Genomic DNA, 14,785 nt, shown 5'->3' with positions numbered 1-14,785 from the left:
GAAGGTGTTTCCACACTCCTTCCTGTCACTCAGCCGAGCGTGCCTTAACAAAGTCAGCACAAAGCCGAGTACACATCCTCCCTAGCCTAGCCCTCAGAGCCAGCCCCTCGGCTCTGCTAATCACTGGCTGAAAAGCAGGGCGGAGCAGCTGAGGAGCCCTCCGTGGGTGCTGTGCTGGGGCCGGGGCTCCAGCAGGCGTTGGCTCTGCAGCCCCCCTTGGCATTTTTCATTTCTGCTGCCTCACTGATTTTATCTCTCTGATCTTGCCATGACTGGAGACGGGTACGTAAGTTCCCGTGTCTGGCATTTGTTAAATGGCAGCCAAATTGCTTTTGTGTAGTTCGGTAACTGTTTGCAATTAGCAGGGCAGGAAAAGAAACATTTTTAAATGGAGATGTGAGAGCGCGGAAGTGCTTGGAACTGATTTATAACTCGGCTTCCTATATTAAAAGAAGGAGTGAAAGGCAAGGGAGGAAAAAAAAAAGCCCCGCTCTTCAGGGGCTGGGCACGAAGGCTCCTGCATACTAATGCCTGTGCTTATCTCTGGGCGCTAATTCGACGTGTGGAGCTAATTTCTCCAGGCCATTCCCTTCACAAATGAAATATGTACATGCACCCGGTACCCTCATTAGGAAAGTCCTGGGGAACGAAGTGTGTTTTGTCTTAAATAAAAGCATTTGCTGAGTGTAGGTGCTGGGGGATGACAGAGCAGAGAGGCTTTCTGATGGGGGAGGCTCTGAGATGCTCCTGGGAGAGGAGAGGGACAGCAGGATTGGGAAACAGTGCCATGGAGGGTGGCATGTGTGTCAGTATGCAGGAAACATCCAGTCAGTGGCTCGCCAGAAGACCCACTCTTGCCTTTACAGCTGAGAGCTTTATTTCCAGCATCTGAGGCTGCCTAAGTTCTCCTCTGGTGTTAAATGTGCTAATGAGTCCCTTGAGGAGTCCAGTTAACTCCCTCCTCCGACACGGGAGATGTGTGAAATGCCACACAGCGCCTTCGAAGGGATTATTGATGTGAGAGAAGGGGACCGTGCTTGATTAAACCCACGGGCTCAGCAAGGTCTCTTCAGTGTGAGTGGATCCTTGGAGAAACCACAGATCTGCACTGCCCTGGTTTGCCTTCAGAGATGTTGGCAGTGCTGAGGAACCTTTTCATGGAGAACTATGGCCTTGTGGGGTTGGGCAGAGGGGAATGGCCATTTACCCAGGATGTTTACATCCCTGGAGTGCTGGGAAAAGCAACCTACCCAGTTCTGGGTCATGGGGAGCTCGTTCTCCACGACTGGAGTTGCATGTATGTGCCAGCTGCCCTGCAGGGCTCGATTCAGGTGCTGACTCCTGTTTCCTTCATCCCTCAGTCTACCTCTACGTTTTTGGGTGAATGTGATTAAGAACCCCCAGTTTGTGTTCGACATTCACAAGAACAGTATTACTGATGCCTGCCTATCCGTGGTGGCTCAGACATTCATGGACTCCTGCTCAACTTCTGAGCACAAGCTAGGAAAAGACTCTCCCTCCAACAAACTACTGTACGCCAAGGACATCCCCAACTACAAGAGCTGGGTAGAAAGGTGAGTAGAGTTGGCAACAGCTCCTTGCTTCACCTGGGGGAATTACAATGGATGTTCGTGAATGTAGGGACTTGTGTTGTTGGGAGGGCTCCTCTTGGCAACCGTCTGAAGAAGGACTGTACTAACACTTGTGGAAGGTGATCCCGTTGTTGATGCTTTCTCATGATTGTCTCCTGAAATGAGTTTGCAATGCCTGTTTGACAGAGCTGTTAATGACTTGCTTAAGGGTTGCTAAAAGCAACCTCCACTTTTAGGTTGTCTAATGTTTTTTGTTGTAAAAACTTGGTCTGTGCTAGGGAATTACCAACACCTCCCTTGATTGCTTTCGAAGAGCAATGAAAAGTCAGCCTTGGACTAGAGAAGTGCCTTTTTCATACCATTACAATACATGCAGGTTTTGCTGAAATGCTTGAAAATTATCATTTCCCTTCTCTCATCTGTCAGTACATGTCACCTGGGATCCTGATGAGAGTACATGCTCTGAGGCAGTGCTCAGGCTGCTGTCTCTGTGCTGAGGAGCAGGGAGAGGAGCAGGTCCCCTGACTCCTTTTGACACCCTCCACCTTCCCTGTTGAGCTGATGAGAGACATCCCCCTGTCCCGCTGAATTAATGCGGTGTTAAAGGTGCAGAGTTTGAATGCTACTGATTGCAAATTGATGCACTCAGGCATAACGCTGTGTTTAGCTTTATCCTTTTGGGAGAGAAACCTAGATGTCCTCCAAACCCCTCCAAATAGAGCTACTGTTAAAATGTTGTGAAGTGGAACTTCATAAAACTTAAAAAATGGCAGATTGCAGGATGCCGATGCAACTTTTCCCTTGTGGTGATGTGCTGGGCTAAAGATGGTGCCTTTTTTTTTTTCCCTTAACTGAGTACCCTTCCTTTTTTCAGCATTTTGACTGAATACAGAATGAACCAAATGAAAGCTGTCCAGGCAACAATAAACATCATATTCTCTAGTTTGTAGGGATGGGACTTTGTAGCCTAAATCATTGTTTGGATACTTGCTTGTACACAGATATTTTTGTCATGCCATTGGCATGCCTGGTGCTTTGCAGGCAGTTACAAAGACAGGCTTCTTCCCTTGAGGAAGATAGGGCTTGGATCAGAAGAGATGATGCCCCTGAAATACGATGGCTGAGATGAGAGTTGAGCTGCATTGTAATAGGAGGAAGTTCTTTGCATGGGGCTGGATGGGTCTTTGGAGTGGGGTCCCGTAGGAACATCACAAGCTTCATAAGGTGAATTTCTCTGACCTTGCTATCTCTATGACAAAAATATTCAGCTCTGTATGTGTGCCTGGAGGAAAAAAGGTATAAAACCATTCCAGAGTTAAACATTGGTCTAGGCATGCTGCGTCCCTGGGGAGGAAGTGGGAGATCTCATTGGTGACAGGTGTTCCTGCCATCACTTACCTTTGGAATGGTCCCAGAGGCAGCTGAGCAGGGGGCAGAGATGTCCTGTGCAGGGGGTGACTACATCTCCTACTGCTCCTCTACAGGGAATTATGGCACAATCAGCATTTCTGGCTTTTGGCATGGTTGTCTTCACAAAGCTATGCAGAGGTGGGATGGGGGAGTGGTTCGAGGGTGGCTGAGTGGGACTGATAGTCCCACCTACAGGTCTGTCTGCTGCCGTGGTTCAGGCACCAGCTGAAAACAGGGCATCCTGCCAGTCTGAGGCAGGAACAGCACAGTGGAGGGCTTAGGAGGTAGGGAACCTGGGGAAACCCAAGGGATCTTGCTGCTGGAGTCATGGCACATTAGGTGTCCTCTGGAAATGGTAGGTATGACTGGAATCTTGATCCACACAAGCCATGCACACTTGTATTGAAAAATGATGGTTTCCTCCCATCCTGCATGTCATGATAAAACCCAGAATATAAAACTGCTGCTCTAGGAGACGCCACTCTGGGGTGATCTCTCTAGGGGTGTAGCAGATGCCTAGTTTTGTCAGAGGTCCTCACCTCAGATCACTGCTCTCCTGGAAGTGTCTAAAAATTCTCTTGCATCATTTTCTGGGTGTGAATGAGCCTCTTTGTAAAAACTGCCCAAGTAGTTATCACTAGCTGAGTTCAGTTCTGTGGGATGGAGTGAATCCTCATATTCATCTCCTCAAGTGGTCTTGCTGCCATCTGCTCCTATCCAAGTGCTTCAGCCGTGTTCCGTCTCAGCATTCAGCTGATGACACTAATGATGCTAATCACTGTACCAGAAACTTCACTGAGTGAGGAATCGTGAGGAGTACAGCAAACCTGGGAGAGACTGGCACTCTGCATTTCCAGGTGGTGGGAGCAGCCAGGGCTTGTTTGCTGTGGGTAGGGTTTCTTTTTAAATGAGGCCTGAGGACACAACCCTGGTTTCCAAAAGGACCTCAGCAGCCAGTCCACTGGTGCATGTGCTTGGTGTAACCCTCCTTCTACAATGGGTTGCTGCAGCTTTGATCTCTCTGGGTTGTGATGAACATCCTGTTGGATATTTTTCCACTACCACCATGCATGTATTGCTGCAAGGGCGGGATGTGACCTTGTCTTGTGTTCACACCCCTAGTATTTAATGGAAAGCAAAGGGGCATTGTTAGCAACACAGTGAGCTTAGGAGAGTGGTAACAAAGCCTTGAGTGTTGCTGCAGGTGTGGAGAGTCCTGGTGTATGCACTTTGGTGGCTAAACGTGCCAATGGGATGGGAAGGAGGAAAAATGTGTAGTTTAGGAGAGGTTGGGAAATCCCTCAGAGCAGCATCTCTGGGCTTCCCAGCACGGTAAGAGGAGCTGGGCTTCACTGGGCTGGGCGCTGTTCCATCAGGAGCATGTTCTAATGATGCTGACTGCTCCATGGAGTGCTCAGAGACCTCGTTGAGCAACAGTGTTGTAATGGGTGATCGTGGTATGTCACCACTTGGAGGAAAGATGCTCTTCACTTGCCTCTGCAGTGGCTGTTCTCAGCAAGCATTGTGGCAGGGACACATCCTCTTCTGCCCATCCCTATCTCTGACCCACTCTTCTGTTCCTGCCTTGCAGATATTATGCAGATATAGCTAAAATGCCAGCGATCAGTGACCAGGACATGAGTGCGTACCTGGCGGAGCAGTCGCGGTTACACCTCAGCCAGTTCAACAGCATGAGCGCGCTGCACGAGATCTATTCCTACATCACCAAGTACAAGGACGAGGTAAGATGTGGAGATGCAGAGTCAGGCCTAGGCTGCAACTTTGTCCTTGTGTCTGCAGTCCCCTGCTTTTTCTTATAGAAAAACACACCATGAAATGCAGGATAATAATGTAGTCCATATTTGTGCTGGAGCTGGTGGAAAAGGAAAGGTTTGGGAGTCATGAAGGCAGGTGCTGGGGTAGGCAGCACTTCATTCTCCACATTTTCTGCAGTGAGTAATGTGGGAAACACCTATTTTTCTACACATTTGGCACACGAGCTCCACGAGGCTGCAGACTTCGTGGCATTATCTCAGCATGCCTCCCCTATCCACTGCCACCAATCTGGCACCATGGAGGGAGGTATCAACACTGTGGAAAAGTGGTGTTTAGCTCCACTCCCCAGGGAAGCTAGAGGACATGGTGGTCTCGTCAGTGCTTGTTTTGTGAATGTCAGTAAGGATGGTTTAAAACCCCTCTGTTGTAATTTATACAAATTAATTCCTCAAAGCACTGTTCAGATCTACATCCCACATCTTATTAAAGCAATAAAATATGTAACTACAGTAAAATGTGGATTTATACATATAGCATGATAGTACAGGTTTTATTGTCCCAATAAAGGGGTTTGATGACTATGTTTGAATGGTGGCTTATTTAAGTGACAGAGTACCAGAACATTTCCCCACTTGGAGAAAGACAGGAAAGGAACCGGGGTCCCTGTTGTACCATGCAAGAGTCCTGAGAGGCTTCTCCCAGAGCCTCTTTGAGGTGTGAATTTAGGGAGCCCACAGGCAGGTTGTAGCAGACCTGGCCTCTGGGTTTAAGGTCAGCACTGAGATCATGGGCCAAAGGCCTGTGGAGCCAGGTGCTCTACAGGAGGGAGGAGGAGGTCCTGGCTTTCCTACAGGGATGGGAAGAAACCCTGGTGCTTGGGAAGGTGCTGTGTGGTTGTCACCATGGAGATGGTGACCATGTACTGATGACCACACTGGTGGGACCTTTATGCTGCTCCTTAAACTACTCCTGATGGCACATCCAGGAGGCCTCCGTACCTCTGCGTGATGAGTCGTCCATAAAAATCTGCTGTGGGACAGCCATCATTCCTCAGCCATCATTGAGTGCTTGCTTCCTCCAGGTTGAAAGTCCCCCAAGCCTTAAGTCCCCCAAGCCCTGGGTGAGAGCAGGGAAGGGTCTGTGTGAGGGGACCACGTGGTATTAATGAGCTGCTCTTTAGGGGTTCGGGTCCTCTTCTTGCGCACTAATGGCAATCTGACATCTGTTGAGTGTCTTGCTGTTGCCTGCTCTCCAAGCATCACAAGTGTGTTCACAGCTCTCAGGAACTTCTTTTATTATTTGTAATGGGATTAATAAATCGCAGCTGTTCCCTTTGTTTGTTTTCATTCATTAAGCACAATTATATGCAGCCCGATTGCACCCTCTTTGATGCAAAATGGGAGAGAATAATTTTTCCTGTTGTTCAGTGCAATAATATGCTGTCATTGGCTGTGAATGAAAATCATAATTAATTTTCATTTGGGTACTTGCATCTTGGTAATCAGTGGTCCTGGCTCCTTACAGCAGGTGACAAACCTGGGTCTCTCTACGCTCGGCACAGGTTTTCTTTGACTGCTTTTTTTCCGTAAGGCTGAGATAAGATGAGCAGATAAATGTGTGGACAGTTTGGGAATCTTTTGACACCTCAGCATCCCAGGGTACACAGCTCTCTTTTTGGGAGAGGCAGAGGAGGCAGGCAGGGGGAATAGGCTCCTCTTCCACTTCTCAGACCAATCTCATTTGGTTCCAGCTCGAGCACCTTTCAGGCATGTGGGGTTTTGGTTTCTGCGTGACTGTCATTGTAGGTATTTTGCTCAGTGTGTAGTGTGAGGGCTGAGAGCTTCTATGGAGATTGATGGGGAGGAGTGTCCCCAGTAGCAGGTTTGTGGCAGAATCTATGAGTTCTTGCCAGTCCAGCTGCTGCCCTCGGTTGTTGCTGCTAGTGGTGGTAAATCAGATGTGCCCGGCTCTCGCTAGTGAATTTTCCCTCCGCGGGAGCTGATGCCGGTGCTGAGATGCAGCTTTCCCTTTTCTTTTGGGAAGAGATTCCTCTTCAGGCATCTCTTATTGCCTCAGGAGACAGGGACCAGCCTGGTCCTGCCCCAGAAAGCCTGGTGCAGAACCAGTCTGTTGGTGGCCAGAGGCTGGTTGTGGCAGTGTGGTGGGTGCTGCTCAGCATGCCCTGCCCACTGCTTCACAACTTGCCAGCGCTGCAGCAGCTCTTAATCAAAAGGAGCTGATTCCCCATTAAGAAGTTACCTGTAGGGCTCCTGATGGACTTTGCCTACCTCCTAGTAAGTCTATTAATTATACAACAGTTTGTTTCCAATTATGCAGCCAATGAAATGGTTAATCAAGTCCCCTTTGATGGATGCCTTGATATTTAATTGCAAAAAATTTGCTCTCTCAACTAGCTCACCCAAGGAGATGAGATTTCTGTCAGGTTTGTTTTTTTAAATCAGTTTTTCTGCTCTGCTGGCATGATGTTAGTGAGACGAGACTTCTGGCTGCTGGGAGGGCAACTGCCCCTTCGTTTTACACTTCATTACTCCCTTCTCCCACTCTGAGCCTTGTCCTCCACCCTTCTGCTGCCGCCAGTCCTTCCCCAGCCCTGGGGGCACAGCCACATCCAGCCCAGGGCAGGGGACCATCCCTCCACCCTGCGATCTATCATCATGGCCAGCAGCTTGTTTAGGGAAAGAGGATTTCAAGGGAGGAACGTCATGCTCAAGCGTGCGTGGGTGCACCCCTTGAACAGGACTGAGGGCTCCCAGGCTTTGCTGGTGCATCCATCTGATGTTGATGTCCCCCTCCATCACCCCAGTGCCCCCCAGTTGTCCGCCTTGGGGAAGAGATGAGCAGGGTTTTACCACTTTGGGTAGCTGAAGCTGTGTGGATTTTGTCTTTTTGTGCTCATGGAACTACTTCATGGCTTGATTGTGGTCTCTCAAACACAACCGCTGCTTCCCTAAGGCATTAAAGGACTGTTAAGTCACAGACATGGTGCTTGCTTGGGTTTGGGGTTCACCCTCCAATGTTTTCTTCACTTCCCCACATGCAAGTTGCCTTCTTGTTAGTGTCAGGCAGGTCCCTGGTGTTACTGCAGCCCCTTGGGGGCCCCAGTGGCCTCGATCTGTGGGGTGGCACCACTCAAAGCCATGTCCTCCACCTCACACCTCCTTTGGCCCTTCCTGGCTCCACAGGGGACAAGAACAAATGTGCACTGCTTCCAGTGGGGCCACATCCCCATGCTCTGACGCTGTCAAAGAACCAGCGGGCAGCAAAAAGCCACTTTGGGTAGCTGGGCATCTGCTCACCCTCTCTTCTCCCCTCTCTCCCTAGATTTTAGCTGCATTGGAGAAGGACGAGCAGGCCCGGAGGCAGCGGCTGAGGAGTAAGCTGGAGCAGGCGATCGACACAATGGCCTTAAGCAGCTGAGAAGGCGGCGGCGGTGCCAGCGTCCCGGGCAGCGGAGGCGGCAGGAGGGAGGGCCGGCCAGCGGCAGCCGCGGGCACAAGACTTTGGGGCTGGACCGGCCGGACCCGCGGGAGCCTCCGCACGCTTCCCACGAACAAACAAGGAAACCTCGCGCTTTAGCGGAAAGAACTACAAACAAATCCCGACGGCAGCAGCAACGTCGATAGAACTCCCTGACCCACAAACAAACCCCCCCAGTCCAACCGGGATGAAGCAGGGACCTTGCAGAGAGGCGATGCCGGGCAGAGGAGAAGGGGGGTCGCCTGCCCCATGGACCTGCTGGGCATCCCTTGCCTGGGCAGAGCCCCTGAGCCCACAAGGAAGGAGGGTCAGGACCGCGGGGCTTTCTAGGATGGCGTTTGGATGTTGTTGTTACTTTGGTGAAGGGAGGGTGGGTGGGCTCCTATTTTTACTGTACTTGACTTGCTCTCCCTTCCTTCCCCCCAGCTGTCCACCCCCTCTCCTCCTCCTCCTCTCTCTTTTTCTGTCTCTTCCCCCTTCTGTCTCTCTCTCTCTCTGGCCTTCTGCCACTAGTGTTAACTGCTATATTTGCACAATTTACACAAGAGAAACAAAATTTTTAATTTAAAGGAAAAAAATTATAACAAAAAATGGGGGGAAAAAATATTCTAAATTTTTTGCAATGAACTAACAAAAATGGTTTTAAAATATAAGCTCAAGGACTGATGCTGGGGAGATTTAGGGGTGGGGGAAGTAGGGGTGGGCAGGAAAGGGAGAAATCCCTGAGCTTTGATATTTCTAAAATATGTTCTGTGCCATGTTTTATTTGAATGTTGTTTAGTGCGAAAAAAAAAATTGAAGAAAAAAAAGGTGGGAGTTTTGTTAGCTGAATAGATGCTGTTATTTAAATGCTGCTGAGTGGTTCTGGAGGTCACAATCAGAGAGGAAGGGAGATCCCAAGGCTCATTTTTTTTTTTTGCCTGAGGGATTGCTGAGGGATGGTCGGTGTTTTGTTGAGCTTGTCCTTGTTTTTCTAGTTCATTGGCCATGGGGTGGTCTGGGCAGTGCTGCCTGCCCCTGCCTGTCCTGGGATGATTGCAGGGTAGAGGATAGTTGCAGGGGCTCCTGCTGTCAGGAGGGTTGGTGGAGAGCCAACCTGGCTTTTTGGGATGGATTCCCTGGCACTGGAGCAGCCTTAACAAAGCCCCTTATGTTTATTTTTCCCCCATCACGTCTTTGTGCTGATGTAGGGGAAGAGACCATATCCTCGGGAAAAGGGGAGGCAGATCCTCTGCACCTCCTGACCGGGATCCCCCTGGCAAACCCCACTGGGTTACCAGCCCATGGAGGGACTGGGATGATGGCTGCCATGAGGCTGTTGCCCACTCTTCCACCTGGGAAGCCCAAATGTGTGCAGGACCTTCCACCCAAGACTGACCTTTCTTTCTCTGTCTTTTCCTTCTTTCTCCCCCTTTCTCTCCTTGCTGTCACCCCATCTTCCCCCTGCTGCCTGTGCCCTAACAGGGGCTTCACTGGAGACCCGAGGTCTCTCCCTCAGCTGCCCCCTTCGAAATGTCAGTTCCTCGCGGGTTTGTGCTTTCCAGAGATGAAAAGGTGCTGAATGCTGCCTGGAAAGGCAGCAGGAGACCAAAAACTTCCAAAAAAATGAGCAGAACCCTTTCCTTTTCTGTACTGAGAGCTCCCGTCGCTGCCCAGGCCACAGCACACGGGGCCACACTCTGCCAGGAGCGGGTGGCTGTCAAAATCCAAGTGGAAAGAAGCCCAGCTGATTTCTGTCCATTCCCTTAAATCGCAAGTTTAAGGGGGGGAGAGGGAGAAATAATGAAGTTTTTAATTAAAAAAAAAATAATAAAAGTGTGTATATATATATATGTGGTTACAGTCTAATTCTCGTGCCCCAGTGGGGTGCTGTATAGTTAACTGAAGGAGAATCGAACCGATATAAATACAAGATGAATTTACACAGCCAGTTAAAACAAAACAAATGACAACTGCGAAAAAAAAAGATAAAAAAAGGATACCAAATGGTCTGGAAGGAACTTCCAAGCCTTTCTCACCATGCAGAACAATTGTTTGAAGCCTGCACATCTCTCATTACGTTGTAATTTTGTTTGGTTTTGTTTTGTTTTAATAAGGAGGGAAAGGAGAGAAGATACTGATTAAAAAAAAGAAAAAAAAAACAATGACGAAAAAACCCAACCACAACAGCAAAACTATGTTTGAAAAGGATTTAATAATTGTTTCCCAAACCTACGAACCATGAGCTGTCGCTGGATTTCTGAGAGCTGTGGGCTGTTGCATGACTGTGCTAGATTTTAGTCTGAGTTGATCTTTTTAAGAAACAGAAGAAAAAAACCCATAAAACAAAAAAACTGCAAGTGTTGAATATTAGAGGTTTGTTTAGACCTGTTATCTATTTTTTTTGTTTGAAATTAATTTGTCACTTCCTTGTCCAAAAGAAAAAAAAAGAAGCAGCAGAAACACATCTCAAATGTGTTACTTGGAGAGCCTTAGAGGACAGCTGTGTGCCCACCCACCCTGTGCCAGGGCCACTGCTGGCTGCCAGCATCTCCCTGAGTGCTCTGGTGGGACAGGACCCTCTGGGGGCCCCTCGGGGGGGTCTTTTTTAGTGTTTGCTGCTGCCGCGATGGGGCAGAAGGGTGGCTGTGTCTCCCTTTGGTGCAAGATTGGCCCAAAACTTCTTCCTCTTGGTGTTGCTGCCTGGGTGGCTTTGGTGAAGGTCCTGGAAATCGCCTGGAGGATGGCAGCTGTGCATCGGTGGCCATTGTGATCTGGTGGAAGGGAAGTGGTTGCCTTGAGGTATCTGTCCAGGACTGGCATGGGTCCTACCTGTTGCAGTGGTAAGGGCATTCTGGGGAGCTTCGATTGCTGTTGAAGGAGCCAAACTCATGGTTTTTGTGGTGATTGACAGGGAATGGTGGGACCTCCCTGTTGGTGATTGTAGGGGATGGAGATGTGTTTCTTAAGAGCATCTCCCTGAAAATTTCCTTTTCGACAAAGAGGGCTGGAAGCACTGTTAATTGTGGAGGGTCTCTTAGCCCGTTGCTTTCCCAGCAGCAATGTTGTGGGTGCTCCCTTGGCCAGGCTAGAGGGACAGGCAAGTTTTTTGGCCGTTGTGGGTCTGAGTAAGATTTGGGCAGTGGAGAAGCTTCTGGAGAGGTCATGCTAACAGTGCCATGGTGTGACTGTGCTTTCTGGGCTCCCCCAGTGCTGTGACCTGGCTCTTCCAGCTCCCTGGTGATGCTGAGTGCCCGTAGTGTGGTCCCAGGGATCGATTCCCCTTGATTTCCTCCTGGAGAGCTTTGGGGTGTCTGCGGTTTGCTCCACCAAGGATCCCACAGCACCTCCCCACCCCTGCAGGTTCCCTTTGCTGCCTCTTACAGGGAGGGTGGTGGTCGGCAAGGTGGGCATTGCAGTGCTGCCCGCAGCCTCTGGCACTTCTTGGTGCTACCTTTGCCTTTTGTGTGATGCCCAGCGTCCTTAATTGTGCCAGGCAGCCTGCCCGTCCTCCTTCACCCCCAGCCTGGTGAGGGGCAGAGCCGGGCTGGCTGACCCCATCAAACCCTGCCTTGTAATGGGGAAAGGTGGGGAGAAGCTGGGAAGCATTTGCAGGACTCCTCTTGCCAGTGGTCTTGCCCATGCCCCAAAAGAGGGTGAGACAAAGAAGCATCCCCTGCCCTGAGCCTGTGTTTCTGGGTGCTCCTGCTCTACCCACCGCTGTCAGAGGCAGCTGGACCCTGCAGACTGATCCCCCACCGCTGCAGCAAGGGGGTCCCTTCCTGCTCACATTGCCTTTTCTCTTCAGTTTGGGTTTAAAAAAAGTGCAGCCAGGAAGTGTTCCCCTCAGCAGGAGCCCTGTGTCATCCCCGGGGCTGGGCCCAACCTGGGGACAGGGAGCAGGGGGACAGGTGGCGGGACTCCCCCGGGCTCACCCGCTCCTGACCAAAGCGCACAACAAGCTGTCCTTTAAGAAAGCAGGGGGGAACCTAAGGTGGACCCAGTGAGAGGCAGAGAATTCTAGTAGTTTAAAAAAATTAAGTGGGGAATAAAAAAAATCAGACACCGGAGTCCTGATTCCCTTTCTGTGATTGTTTCAGACTTGAAGCAACAGGCCAGCGCAGCTGGTCAAGCGCCCTTTGATCGTGTAAATATCCTGCTATTTCCTATTTTAATGTTCTTCAGATTTAGTACTTGTAAATAAACACACGCATCAAGGAGAGATTAAACATTTTTGCTAAAGCTGGTGTTTTGCTGTGTTTTTGGGGGTGATGTGAGTGGGAAGACCAAGCACCTTTGGGTTCCTGGGAGCAGTGGACAAATCTGTGGCTGTGCCAGGAGGGCATGATGCAAAATGGCATCAGGATGGGCCAGCGTCACTTTGGGCTGCTGGGTGTATGTGTGGGTGTGGGGACCCCAAGCTGTGGCTGTTACACCTCCAAAGCAGCTGTGGGGGCTGCTCACAGGGGGATTTGGGTGGTTGATGTGTGTGGGATTGGAGTGGGCTTCTCCATCAGCCCCTTTCTTGGGTGGCTCACGTTAAATTGTTTTAAACTGTTTGATTTCACTCTTTGCCTTTCAAAGTGTTCAGAGCTGCTGATCAGAGGCAGAGGAGCTGAACCCTCTATGCTGCAAGAGGCAAATACCTTCCCAACTATTCTGCTGCTCGCCGGGGTCCACAGGAGCCGACTGGGGCTTGGACAGCTTCCCTTCTGCCTCTTGGACACATCCTGGTCCTTCCTTCCACAGGGTCATAATGGGGTGACAGCACAAGTGCTTGGGAAGAAGTCCATGGTGGTGAGGTGTTGCTGCTGTCATGTCTCTGCGGGCTCTGGATGCTGCAGGGTGTCTTCCATCTCCTCATCTTTTCCAGCTCCTGATCTTTCTTTAAAGCTGTCACCCTGTAACTCTGGGTACCTCTAAACTGCACTCTAGGCTGAGCAGGGCCCCAAAGCAAAGCAGTGGGAGAGGAAGCCCAGGGCAGCAGCCAGCCACCACAGCACCATTCTCATGGGGGGACATTCCCAGGCAGGAGGAGGTGAGTTTGGGAGTGCATCCCCAGGGTGTGGGGTTGGGGCCAGGGCTCTGTGCAGCACACAGACCAAAATCGCACAAATTTAGCTGCTTTTTTGTTTTTTCTTCTTTTGTTAGCTTCTTCCTGACTTGGGGCCAATCTCCTGAAGGAGTGGGCTTGCACGGCTGGTTGTACCATGGGTGCTGAATACATGTTTTCTCTGCATTTAGAATATGTATAAGCTAAATGTTTTTCCTGTTTTCTCTTGCAGTTTTCCTACTCTCCAGTGAGAACATCATCAGCAAATATTAAACATCCACTATTTTAGCCATAGTGTCATTAAAACAAAGATTATTTTTTTAAGATAGAAAAGCAAGATCAAAGTTTTCTTTTACCAATCTTTCAAATGTTTAAGAAAATAACAGTTGAACTGAATTTCGATCAGGTTTCTGGGAGGATTTAACTAAGGGCAATGGGAAAAAGACCTTCATCTCCCCCAGTTTTGTGATCCTCATGGCCGTGTGGGAGTGGGTGGCAGCTGAGCATCAGGCAGGTGAGCATCATGGTGGGTACAGAAACTGCATTTAAATAAGTTCTCAGTCCGACATATATTGGGACTTTCTTTTGGTTTGGGGCCTTTTCAAGGCATGGGGATGAGAAGGTTTCTCCCTGAAGAGTTGAGCTGGGTTTCAGTGGTGGCACATCCTTGTTGGATGTGTTGGAGGGGACCCCACACTCCAGCCTGCAGCAGCTCCTACCTGGTGCAGGAAGCAGAGCCAACCTTAATCACTCTCTTCCTCTGGGGATATTTTGGGGTTCTCTGCTTTCCCTGGGGATAACGACCATGGATCTTCCCCAGCTTGGAGTTGAAATTTCTTGCTGGAGGGTACCAATGTGCCACGTCAAGGTGCAGAGAGGGAAAGGGATGACCCTGTCACCCCTCTGGGACATGCTTTCATCCGCATAAACCCCTTTGCTGGACTTTGGCACTTTGCCATTTGCAGACAGGATTTTTATCTTAATATTTGTTCTGTTATTTTAGCTGGGAACAAATACTTAAAAACCTCCTGGTTGACCAAATAAATAAATATCTAGTATTTCAGCATTGCCAGGATGTTCTTCAATACAAATTGCACCAGTTTTTCCAAGGAGTAAAAGCTCCTGGCAGGAAGCCAGGGCCTTCAACGACAGCTACAAATGTCTTTGTTTGCCTCCTCAGTCCTAGTGCAGAGCTAAGCAGAAAAAGATTATCAAGGCCTGGAAATGATTGTGTAATCCACAAATGCACTTTATTTGATTAAATGATAAAATGTGAACCTTCCAGCAATAACATACACCACCGCCGCCTGAGACGGCAGTAATCCAGCAAATCTGCAGAAGCCACCACATGTCTGGAGCTGGCTGGGGCTTGGTGGTGGAGGCAGCCCTCTCCCTGTGGCCTCCCTGGCTGACCTGGGGGTTTTGGAAGCCCCTTTGCCTCACCCAAACTTGGGTTCCAGGTGAGTGGCACATCCCA

The 14,785-nt window shown here is 49.7% G+C and overlaps 1 protein-coding gene across 1 annotated transcript in view; it reads left to right on the top strand.

The window, feature by feature from the left end:
- PLXNA1 (plexin A1) overlaps positions 1-8,757 on the top strand; it is a 101,261-nt gene extending 92,504 nt beyond the window's left edge. The window contains exons 29-31 of the mRNA XM_064667499.1: positions 1,362-1,574; positions 4,594-4,744; positions 8,121-8,757. Coding sequence (XP_064523569.1) covers positions 1,362-1,574; positions 4,594-4,744; positions 8,121-8,216 — 460 coding nt within the window. The 3' untranslated portion in view covers positions 8,217-8,757. The remainder of the gene's footprint in view (positions 1-1,361; positions 1,575-4,593; positions 4,745-8,120) is intronic.
- The last annotated feature ends 6,028 nt before the right edge of the window (positions 8,758-14,785 follow it).

The sequence above is a fragment of the Pseudopipra pipra genome, chromosome 11 (genome assembly GCF_036250125.1).
Source record: "Pseudopipra pipra isolate bDixPip1 chromosome 11, bDixPip1.hap1, whole genome shotgun sequence".
NCBI lineage: Eukaryota > Metazoa > Chordata > Aves > Passeriformes > Pipridae > Pseudopipra > Pseudopipra pipra.
The sequence above is the reverse complement of the archived record's forward strand: the minus strand, read 5'-3'. Positions and strand labels throughout refer to the sequence as shown.